The sequence below is a fragment of the Haliotis rubra genome, unplaced genomic scaffold (genome assembly GCF_003918875.1).
Source record: "Haliotis rubra isolate DU_JTF1 unplaced genomic scaffold, ASM391887v1 Scf110, whole genome shotgun sequence".
NCBI lineage: Eukaryota > Metazoa > Mollusca > Gastropoda > Lepetellida > Haliotidae > Haliotis > Haliotis rubra.
The window spans coordinates 1,596,753-1,620,878 of record NW_025765004.1 but is presented as its reverse complement, the minus strand read 5'-3'; the positions used below and the strand labels follow the sequence as shown (position 1 = coordinate 1,620,878).

General features: G+C 39.1%; 1 protein-coding gene across 2 annotated transcripts in view; it reads left to right on the top strand.

The window, feature by feature from the left end:
* LOC124286314 (transmembrane protein 68-like) overlaps positions 1 to 24,126 on the top strand; it is a 32,586-nt gene that overhangs the window by 1,877 nt on the left and 6,583 nt on the right. For both annotated transcript variants that reach the window (XM_046722678.1, XM_046722686.1), the window contains exons 2-6: positions 2,504 to 2,807; positions 6,252 to 6,419; positions 9,152 to 9,250; positions 14,794 to 14,888; positions 22,032 to 22,095. In XM_046722678.1, the coding sequence (XP_046578634.1) occupies positions 2,534 to 2,807; positions 6,252 to 6,419; positions 9,152 to 9,250; positions 14,794 to 14,888; positions 22,032 to 22,095 (700 nt within the window). In that variant the 5' untranslated portion in view covers positions 2,504 to 2,533. The remainder of the gene's footprint in view (positions 1 to 2,503; positions 2,808 to 6,251; positions 6,420 to 9,151; positions 9,251 to 14,793; positions 14,889 to 22,031; positions 22,096 to 24,126) is intronic.

Genomic DNA, 24,126 nt, shown 5'->3' with positions numbered 1-24,126 from the left:
AAAACAAATGATAACAGTTTGATGACCGTTTACGTTCGGATTAAATATCTTCTCTGAATTATTTTAATTACATCTGTCATTAACGTAAACCATATGGGGCAATATGAACGCTGCATTTCTACTACCAGCGTAAGTTTAGATCAGTACATCCTGAGGAAGTTGAGTAGTCAGCGACATTCCACAATTGCATTGTGGGAATGTAAACATTACTTAACGCTACCGTGTCGCTGAAAACTTGTGAGTCGAAATGACACATTTTAACCGTCGTAAAACATAAACGTAATGTTTCCACCAGTGATGTTAGCTGCGTGAAGCAACAGCAAACCAAGAAACTGGATGCAACGGTGTAGTTTACTGTAGGAGGCCATACGAGGCGATGACAACTGACATGCATCGTGACGTCGCTTACATTGTGACGCAATGTAAAATGGTTCGATTACGAGGGGGCACACTAGAATGGCGCAGTGACGGGATAACGTCATTCAATTGTTACGTCATCAAAAAACTATACCTTTATTGTCTGATAATGTTTGTTTTTTTCGATTGTTCTAACCGCTAGGCATCATAGAATCTAACCTAAAACTATACTTTGTGTGCATGTATTTATTTTTGACTGATGTGACCTACCTTGAAGTGGAATAAAGACATTTACTGAAATTTTATGTTTATGATCCCAGCAATGTTTACATGATCCGTTTTCTGGATAACAACTACTTATTGTTGTTTATTCGACGTATAGCACATGCCGTGGTCGCAGTTAGTGGCTGGCTTCTTTCTGTGGATTTCGATGCTTTCTTGAAGTTTCCCCTTTTTCCAGTGGTTGATGTTGGTGTGTAGAATTTTGGTTTGTTTACCAGGAAATATGGTGGTCATGATTTCTTATGAGGTGTTCGAAAGGGCAGAATTCATGTCAGATTTTTCAACAGAGGTCTTATGTTCTTTTATCTGGTTGCTATGGGGTATGATGTCTCTCCTATGTATTTGTCTCTACAGTTTTGGATGGACTGGGTGGGACCGTTTCCATCTGCATGTAACATGATTTTTAGTGAAAGTGACGTCTATTTTGGCTCTTCTGGTAGGCAGTCTGCTGATCTGGTGACTGGTATGACGTTGTACTCAATTGTGCTATAATTACTGGCTTCATCTTACGTTGTTATAGGACCACCTCCGTGCTGTAGTTGTTAGAGCATCTGCCCAGAGAGCAGAAGGTCGCAGTTTCGATACCTGGCCGCATCATACCAAAAGACGTTAAAATATGGTACTTGTTGGTCCCTGCCTGGCTCTTGGCATTAATGGGTACAACAAGGACTGGTCAGCTTGGAGTCAGTATAATGTGTCTGAGTGGGGTATTCATGCTTAACTGCGGCATGGTATCTCAGTGAGCAAGCACTATAAAACCAGCTTAAGTCTGGGCTAGTACAAGCAGCCACATACACATACATGCACATCATCATATGAGTGAAATATTCTTAAGTACGACGTTAAACCCCATTTCACCTCACCTCATCTAAATTGTTATACCGTTAAGCTCATTGTCTTCAGCTTTACATTGTTATCTCTGTACACTTATCCCATCTAATTGACTACATGATTATGTTGTTATCTTTGAAGTTTCTCCCACCTTGCTTTGTGTAAACATATTCTGTCGATATATATTTACTTTGTGTAAACATGTTCTGTCAATATATATTTACTCTGTGCATTCAGCATTCACCTGGCGAAGGAGCAAGAATGAGCTCTGAAACATCGTATAAAGAATAAATAGAACTTGTTATCCACAAAATGTGTCATATATTCATGTCCGACCAACTTCTAAATGCCTTTCAAGGATCACAGCAATGTTGTCCCTGAAATATGTTCTAAATATTTTCATCTTACTTTAAACAAATATCATATTCTTCCATAGCTCTGTCATCCTCCATGATGTAAATATGACACTTATTATATAGTATGACTGGAGATAACAAATGTTTCAGAATACTTTTTGTCTGGTCATTCATTTTGATGACAAAAAATATCTCTATAACTGGGATTTACCTTGAGTCCTGTATTTGAGGGTCCCTGGTACTCATGCTTATAATTTTCAGGGGTCCTGGACAACAAAATGGGGGTCCCAGGCACTTAAATATTATCATTAATACTGTTATTGTATTGTGTATCATGATCAACACATTAATTGTTACCATAATGAAATTGTAAATAATACCATAACCCAGCTAGTAACAAACTCAGTGATAACTTATTGTTGCTTGACTGGAATTTTTACAAAAGTATTTGGACTTTTTCTGCATCCCTGTGGATGCTCTAATAAATTTCATTGCTTCCATCGTCAATTTTTATGCGTATAGGACGCAGGAATTTGCGGCCTGTAAATCCCTACTTAACAAGATAATTGATTGTTCATGTGTCATGTATTTACCACTACTAAACCACAGCAGATGTATACGCGGGCATTATGGAACCATGTATCTGACCTTAATTTTGTGTGTTTTGTATGTTATAGGTAGGTAGATGTTGTGCCTGAGGATGTGAGATGTACAACTTGACCAAGAGTGTGGATTACATTCTGCAGCAAGTTGGCCAGCTGGACATTGATTACTTACGCTGGGTAGTATGGCTAACCTACCCAATCATTATCTCCTTTCTGCTGCCACTAGTCCTCCTCTTGTTCCTGTATGCCTCAGTCTTGTTCCTACTGGTGTACAGACAGAGACACAGGCTCAGAGATGCCTATGCTCAAGACTTCTGGGATGGAGCCAGGAAAACTCTAGCAGCTTTGTGGGATGGTCAAGGCAGAATTTGGCATGGTATGTGTTTAATTGTTTGTTTGAGGTCAGTTGATGTATAATCCTTCTCAAAAATAGAATTGATTATTTACAGACCGCCGCCATTTAGCTGGAATATTGCTGAGTGCGGCTTAAAACTAAACTCGCTCACTCACCTTCTCGAAAGTTCGTAATTACTTTGATTAGCCTCCCCCCAGATAGCATTGATATGTTGGCCCATAGTTGGCCCATAATCAACGGTTTGGTTGGCCCATTGTTGTCAAACTGACGATGGGCCCACTTGGATATGCTCATCGGCTCCACAGTGGCCCATCATGTTGGCTAATTGTTGGGCCAACGAATGAAAATTCACACAAAACTATTGCCCATAGTTGGCCCAACGTAGTGATTTGGTTGGCCTTATGTTGGCACCACTGTGTTTCAACATTTAGCTCTTTCTTGACCTTTGTACTCAAAACCATGGCCCATACTTGGTCTAACGATGTGATTTAGTTGGCCTTATGTTGGCACAACTGTATTTCAACATTTAGCTCTTTCCTGACCTCTGCAATCAGAAACATATATAAACAACACAACAAGTTAATCAAGTGAACTATATCTAATTCTTTTTTTTTTCATTGTTATTTGAACATTATTGTATTTCTTGAAAATATTCTTGTTTTAGGTCTTTGGATGTCGCCATGACAGTTTTTTCGAACTGCTCCTGAAAAAACAACCCAAAAATTTCATGATACTGTCGGATATCTATCGTGAAAAGGACATAGTATTTGGCCTTATGTTTTATTTGAAACATACCATGTACAACTTAATGATTGAAAACGCCGGATGTAGATTCTTACACTGTTACCAAGCTAAAACCAAATGATGAGAAGGATATATGTAGTATGTTTTGACAATCAGCAAATTGACATTAACAACAACATGTAATTGAATAACAACTGGTACATTAGTGGGAGAGGCCAGATGGGGACTAAGAACAACAAATGGAATGGTGATGAAGCCAATAAACAGGGGATTCAGTTGTAACAACAAGCTGATAGGGTGCTTTGATAGAGTCTATAGTTTGATTAGTTCTTCATTGGTCTGTCGTTTTCATGTGACTGCAAAATTTGGTTTTGTTGCAATTATTTGATTTTGTGTTAGTGAGCAATTCATCGGTCTCAAGTGAAATCAAACAGACTATGAGTTGGTGGGTTACTGGTTGAGGCTCGTGGAAGACATGTTGTAGGTGGTTCCGCCATGTTCTAGGTCATGGCTGGTGGAGCAATGTTCTTAGCGTGCTTGATCAGGGTTGAGATGACGCTTAACTTAGTTTTAGGGGCTGGTTTGACAAATTTGAAATCTTATCCACCAAGAATCAGGACTGCACAAAAAGAAAACTTTTGGAAGCCATCAAAATCAGCCGCCACAAACCTTTGATCAATAGAGACCAAGGATACTACATACCATTGGGATATGAAGAACTAATTAAACTATAGACTCTATCAAACACCCTATCAGGTTGTTACAACCTAACACCCCACCCCCATCCCTTGTTAATTGGTTTCATCACTAGATCAATTTGTTGTTCTTAGTCCCAAACTGGCCGCTCCCAATTATGTTTATTTGACAAAACATACTATGTACATGTATATATACTTCTCATCATTTGGTTGTAGTCACTTTTAGCTTGATAACGGTGTAAGAATCTACATCAAACGTCAGCTTCTATACTATAAACAAGAAGTTGTTATCCATAGAGATGTATGTTTCATTTTTGACTGACCAACTTCTAGAATGCTGTTCAAACAATGTTTTATTTGGATATGACGTGTAACTACTATAACTGTGACACATATATCTGATTTGATGATGTTTAGCAATTATTGGTTGTAAAGATGAATAATAGAGAGAGTTGTATATGGAAACAGGAGTGTAACTGACAAACACATAATGTTAATAAAGTAAACACAATAAATTTAAATAATTTAAAATGAAATGAGATTTATCAAAGTGGTTAAAACAGGCTACCTACAGAAAAGAGTCAATTAAATCTTTTATCTACTCAATCAATTGCCTTTCAGTACGGTATGTGTCACTTTCTTTAGCCTAAATGATGATTTTAATTAATTATTTCACAATATATTTGCAATTCAGTATCACAGAAATAACAATGCATATTTACCAGTTGAAGGCCTCCAGAAATGTAGTGTCGTCTGCTCTTTGAATATCAGGTAAAGCTATCAATGATGACAAGTTTGGTATTCAATTTGGAGAAAACAATGCTGTAATATTCACTTTATCATAGTTAAAAAACAGGGAAATGGATTCTTTCTTTTGTCTGTGTAATTATTTCAACTTTCATCAAAATCTTTATAAGAAAACATGGCTAAAAATGGCCGTGTGCTCACTCTTTTATTCACAATGTTGGGCCAACGGTGGCCCAACTTTGTGAAATAGATGAAAGATCAGGGAACATAGGCAGAGTTTTTCAAATGTTGGCCCACTGTTGGACCAACGTTCAAAAGCCACCGTTACTTTTAAGTCATTAAGATAACGTTGGGCCAATGTTGTCAAACTGTTGGCCAACCAACCAACCATATACCAACATTGGCCCAACACACCTTTGCTATCTGGGCCTCTATTACATCATATCCACAAATACCTATGTAGCTGTCATCACATGTTTGTTTGTTTTGCACCCTACTCTCAAAGGGGAAGTTCATAAAAATCCAAGTCACCTGAGACTCATCCAAGTTTAAGTCAACACAAAAGACTAGATCATCTGCTAAAATAAGCCTCAAACGTATTTAATGAGGACAGGTTGCCATTGTACGAAGCGATCTTAGAGCTAAGGTGATCGTAACTCCTATACATTAACATAGACTTATGACTATAGTATAAGGTTGTTTTGTACAACGGCGCCCTGATCATTATACCCACCAATAACAAGATCAGTAACACAGTTGGATGTCATTTGTACGCAAAAGCTGCAATCCTCATCAAATCTGCCTAAGGAGAAAAACAGATAGATATCACTTAATGGGGTAAATCTTAGAGGATACGGTTGCATCTGCTTGATTGTATCCAAGGTGTCCAGACTTGGAGGGTACGGTGGCGTCTGCTTGATTGTATCCAAGGTGTCCAGACTTGAAGGGAAGGGTCATGTCTGCTCTGGCAGATTCAAGGCATCATGAAAAAATTAACTTTGGTAGAAACAGACTATTTGCAAAATTTATTCTTGTCTTTAAATCAGGTGAACATATGTGATTGGATGAAATCTAGTTACTTGTCTTTGTTCTGTATTTATCACATGGTGTTCATTATTTATGCACAGAATATTTGGATATCATGGGTAACTTTTGTCAAGTGGCTTTCTTTCTTGATATTGTAAATTGTTGTCCATACATCTGCTAACCTACTGACTACAAATTGTTACTGATAAATGGTTTGCAGAATGAATGATAACTTGTGTATTTGTTTCAGGTTATGAGGTTGTGGGGCTGCAGGAGATACCTGCCACTGGACCTGCCCTGGTTATCTACTACCATGGGGTCATCCCCATTGATATATATTACATCATGGCCAAAATCATCTTAGAGAAAGGTCGTCAAATCAGAGCCGTTGGAGACCGCTTCCTGTTTCACATTCCAGGTATGTAACACTCTTCGAGGAAAGATTTTTAGAAACCTTAGACTCTTTGACTTATTGCATTTGTGACAATCCCCTGTTGTTCAGTTTCATCAATGCAAAATATTGTTGTTTTGTTCACCAAGAACATGTATCTTGTTACATAAAGACCTACATCCACATCTCATGTTCCAACCCAAAAGGCTGGAAATGTGTTCATGCAAAAGAATATTGATAATATGTTCAACCATGAAAAATTTCAAACTAAAACATGGATTTGTAGGTAAAATTTGTGTATGTTTATCTGTGTTATTGTAAGGGGGAATTCCAAGAATAATCAACACTGCAGTTCTGTAGTTCTTTACCATTTGATTAATTTTTAACTTACCTTACCATAGGTCTTATGCATATTACCTCAAGCTCCGCTTAAAAGAGATCAGACAGTCGTTGATGCGCCATTCTCTAGAATGGCTGCCTCAAGTATCGACGAGTGTACAGGAATGGAAGTGACGTGATCTCCCCTCTCCGTGCAAGGGCGGTCTATCCAAAAATCACTTTTACTTCAAGCGTGCTGTGTGTCAGACGTTTTTTTATTTCGCTAGTTCACTACTTACTGATTCTTTCAGATATTAAAGTTCTTGTTCTTCTCTGTGTGGGTGAAGAACATAATTAAAGCCTGGATTTCTCTGATTGAGACGCAGCTCATGATGAACCCCTCAAACGTTTATCGGGTTCTCCACAGTCTTTTACCGACGAGTGCAGGACTCTAAGATGTTGGCTATTGGCCAGAGCTCAAGAGGATGTTGAAGCCTGTTAAGGCGTTGGCCTCTGCAACTTCGGTTGCAGCTTGGAACTTAACTGAAGATAATGCATCGAGGACAGAGCACCTTACCACCCTTTTCCAATGGCAGGGTAAGGTGTTACATGATATACTGGCACACCTTCGACGGCATTGGCCATGACGACTGTTGTTCGACGGATGGGTTTCCTTGAGCCTTGCTCTTGGCAGGAGGAGTTCAAAAGAAAGCTGTTGAGAGCCCCTTTCATGTCCCACTTCCTCTTTGATGACAGGATTCTGGATGTTTATAAGGAACATGCAGAGCTTACTAAAACGGAGGTGTCCCTGTCTACTTTCAAAGCTCTGAGTTCGGCCTTTCGTGGCAAGTCGTCTACAAGGGGTAGAGGGAAGCGCCGTTACGTCCCAAGAAGAGACTCTGTCCATAGTGCCTTCGGCAAACGACGTGGCCATGGCAGGTCAGACCCCGACTTACAGCGCCGGCAGCAGGACCGTCCCCGGGAGCCTCCTTCGACGCCCGGCAGGGGTAGAGGGAAGCGCCCCTACTCAGGTCACTGAAGTTTGGAACCAACACAACTGGGACCTCCCGGCCCCAGCCGTGCCGGTTCGTCCTACTCCAGTAGGCGGGAGACTGGGGATCTTCTGGCCAAATTGGACAGTCCTAGAAGATCGGTTTGTGACCAACATTCTCAGACCGGTTACAAGCTGCCATTCGCCGTGTCGCCGCCTCTGACTACTACGCCCCAGTCATGCGTGTATGCTCCAGGCCAACAGTCACTGCTAGCTCACAACATTCAGACTCTGTTAGACAAAGAAGCTATAGAGACAGTGCTAGACCCCCAACAGTCCCCAGGGTTCTACTCACCCATCTTCCTGGATCCCAAGAAAGACTCAGCGAAAATGCGCATGATTCACAACATGGCAGTTTTCAACCACCTTTACCTTTCGGAGCCGCCTCACTTCCGGATGGTGTCCCTGGAACAGCTTCGTGCTAAGCTTGTGCCCAGGGTCTGGCGGGCCAGTCTCGACCTCCAGGATGGCTACCTGCATGTGCCCATTTACCATCGTCACAGGAAGTACCTGAGGTTTATTTCGAGGATGTTGAAGGTCTGCAATCCTTTGGTCCACTGGTGGTTGCCCAGCAACTCACCCGACCTACTGCCCATTAGGTAATTACTTCTCCTTACCTTCTGGTCTTAAGGATAACTTACGCCCTGGGTGTATTGTTTTCTTAGGGTTTCCTTGGGTCACTATCTGTTTCTTGTTCCAGGCGCTGCCTGCGACAGTCTGCCGATTCAGTTAGTTTCCTTGGTTTCCCTTGGCATGTGATCTTGTTTTTCTTCATGGGTCCTCTGGAGCCCGACACGGCCGTCCTACTGTCGAATCCATATGCATAAGACCTATGGTAAGGTAAGCTAAAAATTTATTAAAATCTAAATATTTTAGATGTTTAAATACTTAGCTTACCATAGGGCAGTAACTCCCTCCCAATGCTGGATGCTCCTCCCCTCTCTGGGCTCTTCGGACCTGGTCAGTAAAAGTGATTTTTGGATAGACCGCCCTTGCACGGAGAGGGGAGATCACGTCACTTCCGTTCCTGTACACTCGTCGATACTTGAGGCAGCCATTCTAGAGAATGGCGAATCAACGATTGTCTGATCTCTTTTAAGCGGAGCTTGAGGTAATATGCATAAGACCTATGGTAAGGTAAGTATTTAAATATCTAAAATATTTAGATTTTAATAATTTTGAAAGAGTACTCTTTATATATTACTTCGACAATATCAATATTAGTATTTATGCTTTAGCCTATGTTTTTGTCTGTTTTTTACATCACATTCACTGTAAGTATGCATATACGTAGATGTAAGTGTTTATACACTTCTCCCATTTTTTCTGAGTGACAAAGAAAGACATTGTCTACTGAATGGTTTGTGTAATGTATGTACTTGTGGTACAGGCTGGCGACTGTTGATGGAGGTGTTCCATGTGACGCCAGGCACTGTACAGAGTTGTGTAGATGTACTGAAGGCTGGACACATACTCACCATATCTCCTGGTACGTACACTGGCCATCAGGCTTCACCATCAAGTCACACCAACTGAAATTGTCCACTTGAACTCATTTGCAAATTTGGAAAATCATATTCATGAAAGAATGTCCCATGGGAGACCAGCTTTCGGTTGATTTGTTTTGTCATATATCAGGTAAAATGACGCATATCACTATGTTCTTGTAAGGACTGACTTTCACTTTGCGTAAATTCATTTAGGGATTAACTTTCACTTTATGAGGTTGTTTTGGAGATAGCGTGAGAGGTTTCAAATTTGAAACTTAGTGAAGTTAGTTTTCAGTTGACCAAGCTCTATGTTTTTAACACTGCATTCATCTCCAGTGTGGATCTCCACAAAATGTACTCTTAGAAGCTAGTGAAGATATTGAATGAAAATAATGAGTTTTGAGTGGATTGAATCAAAATGATTAAGGGAATCACTTACAATAACCTTGAAACAAAATACAGCAGTTTTATGTTGAAACATTGTCAGTATACATGTATAGCGTTGTGGATGTGATGAACCAGTGTGGGGTGTTCTGTAAGGAGTTACTCTCAAGATACCATCAATGTCATGCATTATATATCAATAACGTGTTGACTAACATCCCACGATGCAGGTTTTTACTCATATTTTTAAAAAAATTATTTCCCCTGATGTCATATATTCATGAAACATGGAGTGTCACAGAATTGTTGATTCACAGCTAACCCCATAGCTAAAACACAGCATAAAATGTTGTAAATAAGAGAGTTGGGTTCAAACTGGATTGAGTTAAGAAAATTTAAAATGAGTTAAAATACAGTTACAAATACTTCTACTGAAGGGAACTTACTCATGCATTTGTAATATTTTATCATGTCTGTTTCCTTGTTAAAAGATAGGATATTAATGTAGAAGCCAGAACTGTCTGCATCTGTAGTAAAACATGATGAGACAAAGGTCTTATTATTCTTACGACTACGTTCCTCAAACACTTCATTGCCTTTTTCCAGAAACTTGTTTCTGATGCACAGCTTTAATTGAATAAAAATTGACAAGTTTGGTGAAACTGCTAAATGTGGCAATTGATGTCTCTTCATGATCCCTGTGATTATGTTGGGAGAGTGTAGATTCGTCTTGTTCCTTCGTCACCAGATGTGATATCTGCTCAGCTTATCACTAGCGGCCTATGAAAGTATTGTATGGTGATTAAACAGAATGATTTTGAGTTGGAGAAGAATTAACCGATGATGTTGATCGTGATGTATTACAGTCCGGCAGAAGCTCCAGCGCAAGTTAGAGGCTTCGGGGGAGTTTGTTGTCCTTCCTGTGTATACAGTTCTAAAATCGCCTTTAATTACCAACCCTGAGCTGTTCGTCACAAAGTGGTGCTATCTGCACTTCTCAAGCTGTTTGGAGATCTAATAAGGGACTTATCAAAGCGACTGACAACCAAAGCTGAAAGAGGAAAGTCAGCATCTCCTCCAAGCAGCTTCATCGAGAGCCATCAGCCACGATCACTTCAGCAGAGGTATACCCCGGTGACCTAGTTTCCGAGGCGATGAAGTCACCACTGGACAGCACATTTCCAGGTCACCACGACTTAAGGATCCCTTGCTGTCTACAGCGGACTTGGTGGGAATTGCAGCCAGCCATACACCAGCTGTACACCTGCCGTAACGACTGCACCAGCCACAGAGGTGAGACAGATCACCAGAACCATGATGGCCACTACAATTTAGACGCAACAGCACGAGCATGATTTCCTATTTCAAAAATATCAAAATGGAGGGTTCATTGATCGTCCTACCAGAACTGTTATCATGAACCACACGGCCATGGAGATACCTATACGTCATGGTGCAGATGCAGTAAAACATGATGACACAGGATGTGAAGTTTTATTTCTAACCAACCCAGATGCAGTAAAACATGATGACATAGGATGTGAAGTTTTATTTCTAACCAACCCAGATGCAGTAAAACATGATGACACAGGATGTGAAGTTTTATTTCTAACCAACCCAGATGCAGTAAAACATGATGACACAGGATGTGAAGTTTTATTTCTAACCAACCCAGATACAGTAAAACATGATGACACAGCATGTGAAGTTTTATTTCTAACCAACCCAGATGCAGTAAACATGATGACACAGCATGTGAAGTTTTATTTCTAACCAACCCAGATGCAGTAAAACATGATGACACAGGATGTAAAGTTTTATTTCTAACCAACCCAGATGCAGTAAAACATGATGACACAGGATGTAAAGTTTTATTTCTAACCAACCCAGATGCAGTAAAACATGATGACACAGGATGTGAAGTTTTATTTCTAACCAACCCAGATACAGTAAAACATGATGACACAGGATGTGAAGTTTTATTTCTAACCAACCCAGATGTAGTAAAACATGATGACACAGCATATGAAGTTTTATTTCTAACCAACCCAGATGCAGTAAAACATGATGACACAGGATGTGAAGTTTTATTTCTAACCAACCCAGATGCAGTAAAACATGATGACACAGGATGTGAAGTTTTATTTCTAACCAACCAAGATGCAGTAAAACATGATGACACAGGATGTGAAGTTTTATTTCTAACCAACCCAGATGCAGTAAAACATGATGACACAGCATGTGAAGTTTTATTTCTAACCAACCCAGATGCAGTAAAACATGATGACACAGCATATGAAGTTTTATTTCTAACCAACCCAGATGCAGTAAACATGATGACACAGGATGTGAAGTTTTATTTCTAACCAACCCAGATGTAGTAAAACATGATGACACAGGATGTAAAGTTTTATTTCTAACCAACCCAGATGCAGTAAAACATGATGACACAGCATATGAAGTTTTATTTCTAACCAACCAAGATGTAGTAAAACATGATGACACAGGATGTAAAGTTTTATTTCTAACCAACCCAGATGCAGTAAAACATGATGACACAGGATGTGAAGTTTTATTTCTAACCAACCCAGATGCAGTAGGTGACACAAAACATGATGACACAGGATGTGAAGTTTTATTTCTAACCAACCCAGATGCAGTAAAACATGATGACACAGGATGTGAAGTTTTATTTCTAACCAACCCAGATGCAGTAAAACATGATGACACAGGATGTGAAGTTTTATTTCTAACCAACCCAGATACAGTAAAACATGATGACACAGGATGTAAAGTTTTATTTCTGACCAACCCAGATGTTACATGAAACCAACAGAAAGTATATTTGGCACTTTAAGAGCACATTTTGTTGCTATGAAAATCAAGGGCAGATAATTCCAAGGGAGCTAACTCTGGATGACCCAATATATTGCAGAATCTGAACGATATATTTGTATAATGAGATACTGTACAGGGTTATTATTGCATAGCCCTAACAGCAACCAACAAATCTCCAAATCACAGAACAAGTCATTGACCATAACACAACAACTGTCAACAGCGGTTATGGGATCCATGAGATACGATTACAGCCTGGCACCATAGTCTCATGCTTCCAATAGGAGTAAGGATGGACGCCAAGGGAAGATTGTTCCACTCATGGCGGAGAGCAATTCTGTGTTCTTGAAGAGAACCTGGATACACAGGACAACGTGAGATGGAAACCTGAAGCATGTTCAGAATGTGTTCTATTGGGTTGAGGTCCGGTGAACGAGCTGGCCATTCCATACAGATAATTGTCTCTTGCTCAAGGTAAGCATCAACCACCCTGGTATGATGGGGTCGTGCATCATTGGGTTGAAGTCAGGACTAACTGCACCAACAAACAGGTTCAATCACATCCAGGATCTCATCCCTGTAATGCACACCTGTCATCACACTCCCAGCCCTGCTGATGCCTCCCCAAACCATTAATGAGCCAGATGCCAATCTGTCATGTTCAGCAAGTTAACATCATTAAATCGCTCTCCTGCTCTTCGCTACACCCGTGCACATCGATCGGTGAAGTGCAAACAATACCTTGACTCGTCTGTACCCAATCTGCCAACTCCAACTGTGCTTGTCAGAGACGCCGGGTAAGAGGGATGTGAATGCATGCTCTCCTTGACCAAAGACCAGCCTCCCGAAGACGATTATGAATTGTCTGAGTGGAAACGTTCACTCCAGTAGCATTTTGCAGTTAATTTCATAGCTTGGTTGCCGTCACAAAGTGATGCTGAAAGCAAAAGGTCATTATGCTGGCTGGTGGAACATGTTCAACTACCCGCATGTCGCTGGGTTGTTGAACCATGAGTTTGATATCGATTCCATTCCAGACTCGGGGAACTAGGTACCCCCCTGTCCCCTCTGACATGGATATCCATCAACCTGCTGTACCAGACATACCTCAAACACCTAAATTCATCACTGACGAGACTTTATCTCCTGCTCTCAAACTCTCTGGAGACTTTATGAACGGACTATTGGATAGGATCTCTATGTTGTCCCAAAGGACAGGGGGAAAGGAGGAAAATACAATGCAGTCCAAACACAGATTCCAAGTTAATCTCTCTTCATAAAATCACAGTATATAATAATTTCAGAGGCCTATGTGTAATTGAATAATGGCCTCAACCAAAAGTTATGCCTACTTACCGTGTAAATGGATGTAATATTTTGTTTAGTACACTGACAACAAGTCATTAATGTGATGAATGATTTATATTTCAAATCCTTCAACATCCTTGAACGAAAACTGAAGCACTTATGTTGTCATCTGGTCTATGCTTACATTATTTATTGAACGCTGATGGCAGTGTAAACTAAACCAGCTCTATCAATGATCATGACACTAATACTACTTTGTGTAATGTTACATAATGGGGACACATTCCTTTGACTAGGTTACAAAGCAACTGCTCAGTAAGAAATGCCGAAAAATGGCAATATTACAGTCACCGCTCTAATAGTTTTGTTTTTCGTGCGAACAGACTAGTTCTTAATTTGCTTTGAGTACAGTCTTCAGTCAGGGCCACTTCCATCTTTCGTAATTCGTGATATAAGAAGTACAGTGAAACAAATAGGTTTAATTTCAACGGAAGTTTCGGCTTGGCCAATAGGCCTCTATTTCAATATCAGCCTGTAATGACTACTGTTGGACTGTAACTACAGCATTGCGCCAAGCAGGTAAGGGGACACAACTCCAGGAACATTTCCCATTGTTTGTTGTTAAGAAATATTGATTAAGTCAAGATCTGTAAATAATGTGTGTTAGGACTTGGAGTTCATTATATGCTAGGATTCTGGCAACTTTTGAGAAAATGGTCCTGAAATTGGTGCCGTAAATATGACAGAAACATTGCAGCAAGCTGTCTGGAGAATTACCTGATGTACTCCGTCAGTCTAAAGTCTGAAGTATGGTATCTTGTGGTTCCAAACTGGAAACCCTTCTAAACAGCATGCTACTTGGTATGGGGAATTAGTCAACAAAGAGAATAGGTATGATATATTTTAGGAGAACAGAGAAAACATGATAAACACAACTTTCAATATACCTTTTACACAGGTCAGCAAGTGGATAGTCTTTAAATTCATAAAGTGTTGATGTATTTTTACACAGGTGGTGTGCGAGAGGCACTCTTCGGAGATGAATATTATCATGTCATGTGGGGAAAAAGAACTGGATTTGCCAAAGTTGCTTTGCAAGCAAATGTAGTAAGTATTTTTGATAGCAGACATTTAGAAAATTCTACAGAGTAAGTATTAAGCCTGCAGTCTGTAAGTTTTGTTAAGGGAAAATATATCAGACCAGGCATGTTAAAGGGTTCAATCTTGAACAAATTTTGTGATCAAACATGTTTTTGTTGATGTTTGTGTTCTATGTCGATTGAAGAGATCTGCATAGAATCCTCTTCTCACCAAGTGTAGTGACAGTACCTGTAGTTTTTTCTCACCAACTTAATTATGGGTTACATTGGTAGTGTGACTTGGAGAGACACCACGGATGTCAGTGTTCTTGCAGCATTAAAAGGCCAGGTACAAACTCTCTTTTTGAACACTGACAAATTGGTACCAATCGTATTTCATGTCATCATTACCACTGCTTCTTTGTGTCATACCTCAACATAATATATGACTACCGGTAAATGGAATGCTTTCAAAAGATATTCATGTCTAAGTTACTGCTGCCCTACACTTAGTTGATTGTGAGGGGATTTCACATTTAGTTGATTGTGAGGGGATTTCACATTTAGTTGATTGTGAGGGGATTTCACATTTAGTTGATTGTGAGGGGATTTCACATTTAGTTGATTGTAAGGGGATTTCACATTTTGTTGAATGTGTGGGCATTTCACATTTAGTTGATTGTAAGGGGATTTCACGTTTAGTTGATTGTGAGGGGATTTCACATTTAGTTGATTGTGAGGGGATTTGATGTTTAGTTGATTGTGAGGGATTTCACATTTAGTTGATTGTAAGGGATTTCACATTTAGTTGATTGTAAGGGGATTTCATGTTTAGTTGATTGTAAGAAGATTTGATGTTTAGTTGATTGTGAGGGGATTTCATGTTTAGTTGATTGTGAGGGGATTTCTGATTTAGTTGATTGTAAGGAGATTTCACGTTTAGTTGATTGTGAGGGGATTTCACATTAGTTTATTGTAACGGGATTTTGAGTTTAGTTGATTGTAAGTGGATTTCACATTAGTTGATTGTAAGGGATTTCACATTTAGTTGATTGTAAGGGGATTTCACGTTTAGTTGATTGTAAAGGGATTTCGAGTGTAGTTGATTGTAAGGTGATTTCACGTTTAGTTGATTGTAAAGGGATTTCGCGTGTAGTTGATTGTAAGGGGATTTCACATTTGATTGTTAGGGGATTTCAAGTTAAGTTGAATGTGAGGGGATTTCACATTTAGTTGATTGTAGGGGACTCAATGTTTAGTTGATTGCAAGGTCTGTTAATGTTAAGTAATTCAGTGTAGTTTCCACTGAAAACCGTGTCCCAATGTCCCAAAGCTGTTTTATGAACATGAGGGATTTGGTATCTGTAAATATGATTGTGCAATGCTTTGACATATCACTGATAAGTCAATGTTCCTCCAAATAAGGGTGGAAAAGTAGTATAGTGAAACATGAATGTAATGAAAGACACAAATATGATCCTAAACATATCTAAAATATCAAAATTGAGGAGCAAATAAAACTAAAACTACACTTTTCAGGTAATTTTATCATGTGTTTGATTTTTTATCATTTTTATTTTTCTCGGTTTCCATGGAAACGATTTGGACTTAGTCTCAAAAGTGAGGGGTGGGCTTCATTTCCGGAGCACACCTCGAAAACTGTTCAATATCTTTCAACAAAACTTGGCAGATATATCAAACAGATCTTGAAAGTGGTGCCTTTTGCTATTTGCAAACTTTTGGCATTTATATTTTTCCTGATTTCCATGGAAACGATTTGGACTTAGTCTAAGTAACATTTTAACTGGCAGATGATTTGTTCTTCAAGAAGATGGCATCATCACAGACTATGAAGATAACATGGATACCTTGTCATGATGTATTGTACTATGAAGCATTTCGAGTCGGGGTACATCTAAAATTTTAATAATTTTTTAATATCTGTAATCCTTGCAAAGACACGAGGGCCTGTGCTTCCAGCTGCAAAGTATGCCAAAGACCTGAAAGTTCAAGGATCTGGCTTCTCTGGACAGAGATCCATGTTATTTTCATAGCCTGTGATGATGTCATCTTCTTGAAGAAGTATATATATTTTAAAAATCTTTAATCCTTGCAATGACATGAGGGCCTGGGCTTGAAGACCATAAAGCGAAGTATAAACACCTGCATGGGATCTAAATGTGGAACTACATGTATGTTTTTCATGAGGGGCCCCTCTAGAACCACTCAACACTTGATCTTTCTACAACCTCACCAAGAAGATCTTCCTCTTGGCCACAGTGGCCCGAGTTACTGAGCTTCATGCTCATGACATATGATCTCTAGGGGTTGCTTTGAGTAACCATTCATTGTTGACTTAAGTAACACTGTATCTTTATGATTCTGTGTGGCCATACTCCAGGCATATGAGACTGCTGGTGGTCATCCACTCAGAACCGTCAATCCCCATCAGATTAGAGCAGTAGTGTACATGATGGCACTTGACAGCAACTTTTCTGTTCAAGAAATCATGAAAGGATGTTTCTGGAAATAGAACAGTCTTCACCAGACCTACCTGCAATAGCATTAACCAACATCAAAGGTTGTCGCTGGACAGGTTGCCATGACCAGAGGTTATTAACTCTGCTGTTAAAGGGGCACTGATCCAGAGCGATTAATGTTTTTCGCCAACGGTCTAATTACGAAACCTAACTGCAAGCTGGCCAGTACCTGCTCCCTCAACCGTGATGGACACGGGGACTGGGCTACTGTCCACCTAGGCAGAATTCTTCAACCTAAACAGTGGGACTAAGAAGGGTGGATGCCCATCAGATGACATTACAAAATGTATTTAAAAATATCCCTGGTAGTTCTTGTCTAATTGTAATAAAGTATCCCAGCAGGGTAGGCAGTGTAGTCTAATGCCTGGATGGTATAGTGACTGATCCAGTTTCATCCTATTTCTGTGTTTTTACCTTGATACGTAATCATGTCATGTAAAAATATGATGTCTATTACCTATGATATTAAAAACACACATTTGATTTATTTTAATCCGTAAACTAAACAACCCCACTTTGCCATTGACAGAAAAATCAGAAAATTTATTTAGGTACATAGATATATATACAGTTTTTATCTTAAGTACACAGCAAATGCGTATATGTATTTCTTATGCAACAATGAAGTGTCGTTTGTATCCTCAAAACAGCGTCGGACCATAAGTTTTTTCGGGGCAATTAAAATTGCATGCAATACAGCGATTACTACTCTGCTGTAACCCGTGTTTGGTGGTATAAACCTACACATGTTATTTGTCATCATTCACTCGGTGGTCAGTTAATGAATTTATAACAGGTACAATTAGCGGTAACACCACTCAGATTACCCGACAAAGGTTCCCATTTGTCATTTCTGGTGTCTGGAGTAAATACTCCACATTATACATTAAGGTCTGGCATGGCAAGTGTATTGCATGCTATGTAATATGTGCATGGAAGTGCTGAATTATCAGCTGAGTTATAAAAAACAAACATTGATCAAAGGATTAACCGATAACACGCTGATTGATTAATTACTTTTTGTCTGGTATAGTGGATTTGTCAAAAGGTAGTGTTTATGTAAGTAGATTTACTAATCTATACTGAATATAGTGCCCGTGTAAAAACAATGTCCTTCCTTCAAAGGATTAACCACCAATACGTTGATTGATTGCTCACTATTGACTAAATAAATTACTTTTAAAGAATGGCGGACATCATGTAATTAGTTCCAGGTGGGCTATCTTGGGTGACCAATCAGACTATACACCAATGTGATAAACCTGAAACGATATATCACTTTTTCGCATATTAAAATGTTAAAAACACATGACATGGAACAGGATTCTTTGACAACTGCAGATGAATGGCATATCGTTCCTTTAAGTGGATATTGATGGACACATTCCTCGAACAAGGTAATAGCCTGACATTGTTGCTATAACTTTAGCCTGTTTAATTTTAATATTTGCATTTTGTTTTTATTTATTTGTTGTAGCATTCAACAGAATATATTTTTTCTCCGTGAAGTGTAATGAGACAGACAACATATACCAAGTCGCTGCTAAGACGTTGGCAACCATAAAATGTCTAGATCCTACAGTAATGTTATAAATTCACTATAAGTATAAGCAGATCGCGTGCTTTTTATTAAGTTTCAAAATGCATACAGATGTGATAATAAACTAATTAGGATTATAAGACAAATATAAAGACATACATAGACTTCGTTATTTTTCAGTCAAAACATTTTTTACCACTGGCAGATCGTTATTATTGGCTATCAACCAGTCCACGGAAATTGCTCTGGATCAGTGTCCCTTTAACCCCTATGTAGGCGCACATGAGCACAAAATAGTTGCAACAGTTCTACAACTGGATGGATGATTGATAGGAAATCCTGGGCATTGTTTTGAGATTTACTGAACATGTCATGGAAGAGGTGGAATTTGATGACTTCTTGGACTGTACCCAAGTATATGATGATGTATGTATGTGCCTCTTACTGCCTCAGGATTACAATGTACACATAGGGTGATGATTGGGATTTCATGAAACTTGATGTGTACTATGATCCCTGGAGTGGGTTCTCAATCTCATTAGTTTTTGAGTCATCTCTTTGTAAGGTGACACTTAAAATTCAAACCAGGACATTGTTTCAATTCATGAGAAATCAAAAACTTAAATTTTCACCTGTCGTTTGTCAAATCTATTAAAAGACTGCAGTTACTAAATATTTTCAGGCAGTCTGAAACTGAAGGTCAAGGCTGGTTACTGTCATGGGTATAGTTCATAGTTTAATAATTGTGATGCATCAGGCACACCGTTTGTCCCAACCAGAAGTGAAATGCATACTTGGGTTGATAAAATATACCATGTCGGTTGATTATCGGATCAATATCTGGGGTTATCAGTTTTTGTGAACGACCACTCAAGGGGTTAGTTATCAGATCTTATCTTCTCTAGAGGTTGGTTACCATATAAACCCCTAGGGCGGTTATCTGACCAACTCTCGGTCTGATACTGGGACCAAAGCTCAGATTCGCCTCACCTTATTCTCGGTATTGCAGAAGAACTTGTTCCCTTGGCAGACTGGGTTTGACAACTCTATGCCTCTACCTCAATGTTTTTGTTGGAAACATCTTCAATAAATAAACAAATACAGAAGCATTCAAAAAGATTTATTTTTTACAATATCTGCACACTGCAGTTAATAAATCGAAACGGGTGGGACCTCCTTCCCCCTTTTCCATTCTCCTCAGGGTCACTTGAATCATCTAAAACATGAAAAAGTTATTTAGACAGGATGCTCATAGGTAGTTTTGTAATGAATAATTTGAGTTACGCCAATGATTAATTTTATGATACATTCTTATGACGTGAAAATGCCGTTTACCAACAAATTACATGAATCAGTATCAGGCACATTTTGCATAAATATCTCAAATACCAATAGACTTGGGGTTAGTACAAACTCATGACCAATGGATTGAGAGGTTGGTTGGTGGGCCACTGTGGCCTTTGAGGTGATGAGCAGTGCATTTTCCCCTGACCAATAGCGTTTAATTTTATTAGAAGAGTTAATAATGAGAATGTTTTACATTTTCCCCTTAAATTATCTCTCCACTGGGAGAAAGAAAACATAACTCCTGGAGTTGAAGCTTTGTGTTCCGCTTTGCATGGTACTTCCTTGGTTTTTGGCTTCTTACTGGTGAGAATGCTGCTGACCATCTTCATTTGTTCCTCATTTACTCTTTTGCACACCTGCAACTGAAAGACAATTGTACATCAATCAGATAAATTCCCTGCAACAGGGGTGGGGGTGATGAAGATGTTAAGGGGAGGGGGTTGTTCTGGGGAGTCATCAATGTTGTACACATGTACTATGGGGTGGGGTCAGCAACTTTGTACATGACATGCATGTCACTTTGTATATAAAGTGGTAAGAGTTCCACCCATAACCCACGCTTGAAATGTATTCTGTTTATTAGGATTATTTCGAGGGGGTAGAGTTTAGGATTAGGTTTAGGGTTAGGTTTCTTATTATAAAAACCATAGGCCTATATTCTTAGGCATAGAATGATAGGTTACGGGAGGAAATCATTCCCATATAGATTTTCATTCACATTGTACATGCATAGATATGATCCAGAGGTTACTTTGTCCTGAAAGTTTATTAAATGACCATTGAAATTCGGGTGAAAATGAAGTGTGCACCCTCCATCTCAATAGTGTGCACCCCCTTTCTCAAAAAGCTGTGTACATGCATCCCCATAAAATACACACACACAGACACACACACACACGCATCCATACCCATAAATTATGAAGGGTCCCTTAGTGTTAATCAGAAGAATAGGACAGTGTTACGAGGTAGACATCTAAATAAAAGACACATCAATACTTTACAAGCAATTCAATTAGATTACTTCATTATCTGTGAATTTAACTTTTACTTAATATGACTACCCATATCCTAATATTTTCGAAAAAAGAACTGCTAGGGAGGTGGTAATGAGTATAGCTTTTCTGACAGCTTCAGTTGAGTACAAATACAGATATAGACAAATGCCATGTAGTGCACGATACTTACCAGATGACCAGTTTGCTTCAAAATCCACACCGGCCTGGAACAGTCATAGCACCTCGCTGAGAAGCCAAGAGCACCTCCTTGTCGCAATTCATTTGCTGTAATGGCTTGTACAGCACTGTCAGTTTAAATCACATGGTTTTACATTGCACATGATTGTTAATTGCTTAATTTGCATGAGATTCTGGTGAAGGAATGTATTTTGCACACCTACCCCACATACACATGCAAGATCTTTGAAAATCATTGTCAATTTCAAGTGTTGAAAGGTGTTTGTTAAGCTTGTTTGTATTTGGAACACTCCTGAAGGAAAATAACAAAAAATGTGTTGTTTAATTTTCTTTTTTCGTATATCACTGTGTGTGTTTGTTTCACTTATTTTGTACATAAATTTTAGTGGGGGTCATTCACATTGTACATGCTTCTCCACAAAAATCATCATCATCCCCCCTAGCCATGAATTATGAACGGTCCCTTAAGGAGTATATCACACTATTTGTAATGTGAATTTCACTGAACTGGGAACTTACAATGCTAAATAATTGCATTTATTTCTTGCCAGCCTGTCATTCCAATGTTCACAATGAATTGTCGGGAAGCCTTCCGAACTCCTGGCTGGGGAAGATGTAAGTATGTTTAATCTGATTTGTCCTGTCTCTGGTGGTTGTTACTGCATCAGATACATGCCATGTTAATGGAGTACTGTGTTAATGGAGTACTATTATTCAGTTGTTATAAACTCTTATGAGATGCAGTGTTAATACATATAAATGATTGCGGACAAGCTTGGATACAAAGTCTCGGGGAAGAAACACAGAAGAAAGTCACAAATTTACATGGGCCTAGATTTTCAAAGCTCTCTTAGCGCTAAGATAGTTGTAAGTGCCATACATTAACATAAGCTAACGATGACTACTTAGTATCTTAGTGCTAAGAGAGCTTCCAAAATCTAGGCCCTGGTTAAGCACTGACTTCTTGTAGACATATCTTGTGGAACAGTACATGTACTAACTTATCATGTATTCATGATTTACACTGATCTGGGGACGTAAACCAACTATTAACATATCTGGAATAAACATTTACATGAGATTTTTACCTGAACCTTAACGTAAATCAAAAGTGGATGACAATTAGCTATCCTTGCATATTTACAAGGTAGTTTTTGTTTTGTTGGGTTAAGTGAGGATTAAGGCTTGTTAACATTGATATTTAGACCACTTGTGTGCCATTACTGTTATATTAATCATTGTTTCAGTAGAGATAATTGATAATTGAAATGTTTCAGTTCATGTAACAAAGCATTTAAAGGGCCTGTATGTCATGTGTCAACTGAAGCATAGTTTGCAGCCAAGTGCCAGTGACGCCAAGCTAACAGTGCTCACCTCATTATTCCATATAAGTTTCTGCTACACTGCAGGTGAAGGCTTATGAAGTGACTGCACACAAACAGACATATTCTGAAAAAAGAAAAGATCATCCTAATGCATTTTTTCGGTGCACTTCACTAATTGTTTTGCATAATTATATAGATACGCTCCTACATCTGTGACTGTGAGGTGCATCACGATTCTGACTTAACACAACAAAGTGAACGCAGCACTTGCTTGCTGTAGGGCTTTGGTGACAGTATGTGGAGCCGCCCAACTGATCACAACAAGGGACAAATTTGCAAATGGAAATAATTTTTCTGATGCATATTGGTGGAAGCAGATATTAGGTGCTCATAAAATCTTGAGCTTTGAAAGTGCCCCAGAGCAGCTTGTATACTGGTGACCTGTGAAGGTGTGGTTTAGAATGAACCTTCAGTAACCCATGCTTGTTGTAAGAGGCGACTTACGGGATCGGGTGGTCAGGCTCACTGACTTGGTTGACACAGGTCATCGGTTCCCTATTGCGCAGGTCGATGCTCATGATGTTGATCAATGGATTATTTACAGACTGCCGCCATATAGCTGGAATATTGCTGATTGTGGCTTAAACCTAAACTCACTCACTCATTGTATACAGGTATATGGAGTGACCTCCTATTGGTTGTGGCGGCAAGCTCAGTGAGAAATTGCATGTTACCAAGGTCTACAAACATGACCCTGATCTATGATTTGGCACTAATCTGTCGAAAATCTTTGAATGGCATCTAAAAGTCCTTCGCTTAATGAGAAGACTTTGGGTTGTGAACTTCTGTGTTATGAGGAACACAACATTCCGGAATATGTTCTCACTTACATATACTCAGCAGTACAAAATTAGAAATGTGTTTATACATTTTGTTATATCCAATGTGGAAACCAGTTTAGTTAGAAATGGTCACAACTTTGTTCGTATGCTGTTTCAAAATAGTAGTGTATTGGTGAGGTGTGAGGTCAACTAAAACCTCATGTAGGAAACTTTGAGCATTCATATAAGACGAGTATATGGATGGCAAGTTCTGTTTATTGCATATCACAACGTTTCTGGGCTACTTCTTGCCCCTTCTTCAGGTGATTCAGAAGTTGCCATCCATATACTCATCTTATATATTCATCAACTTCTAAATGCCTCTCAAGAATTTGAGCATTCACTGCTTCAAACACTTTTCTAGTTTAAAAAACTCTTTCAACAATGATCAAGAATGATTACTATCCTAAATATATTTGCTTTGGCATTTAGACACCAAT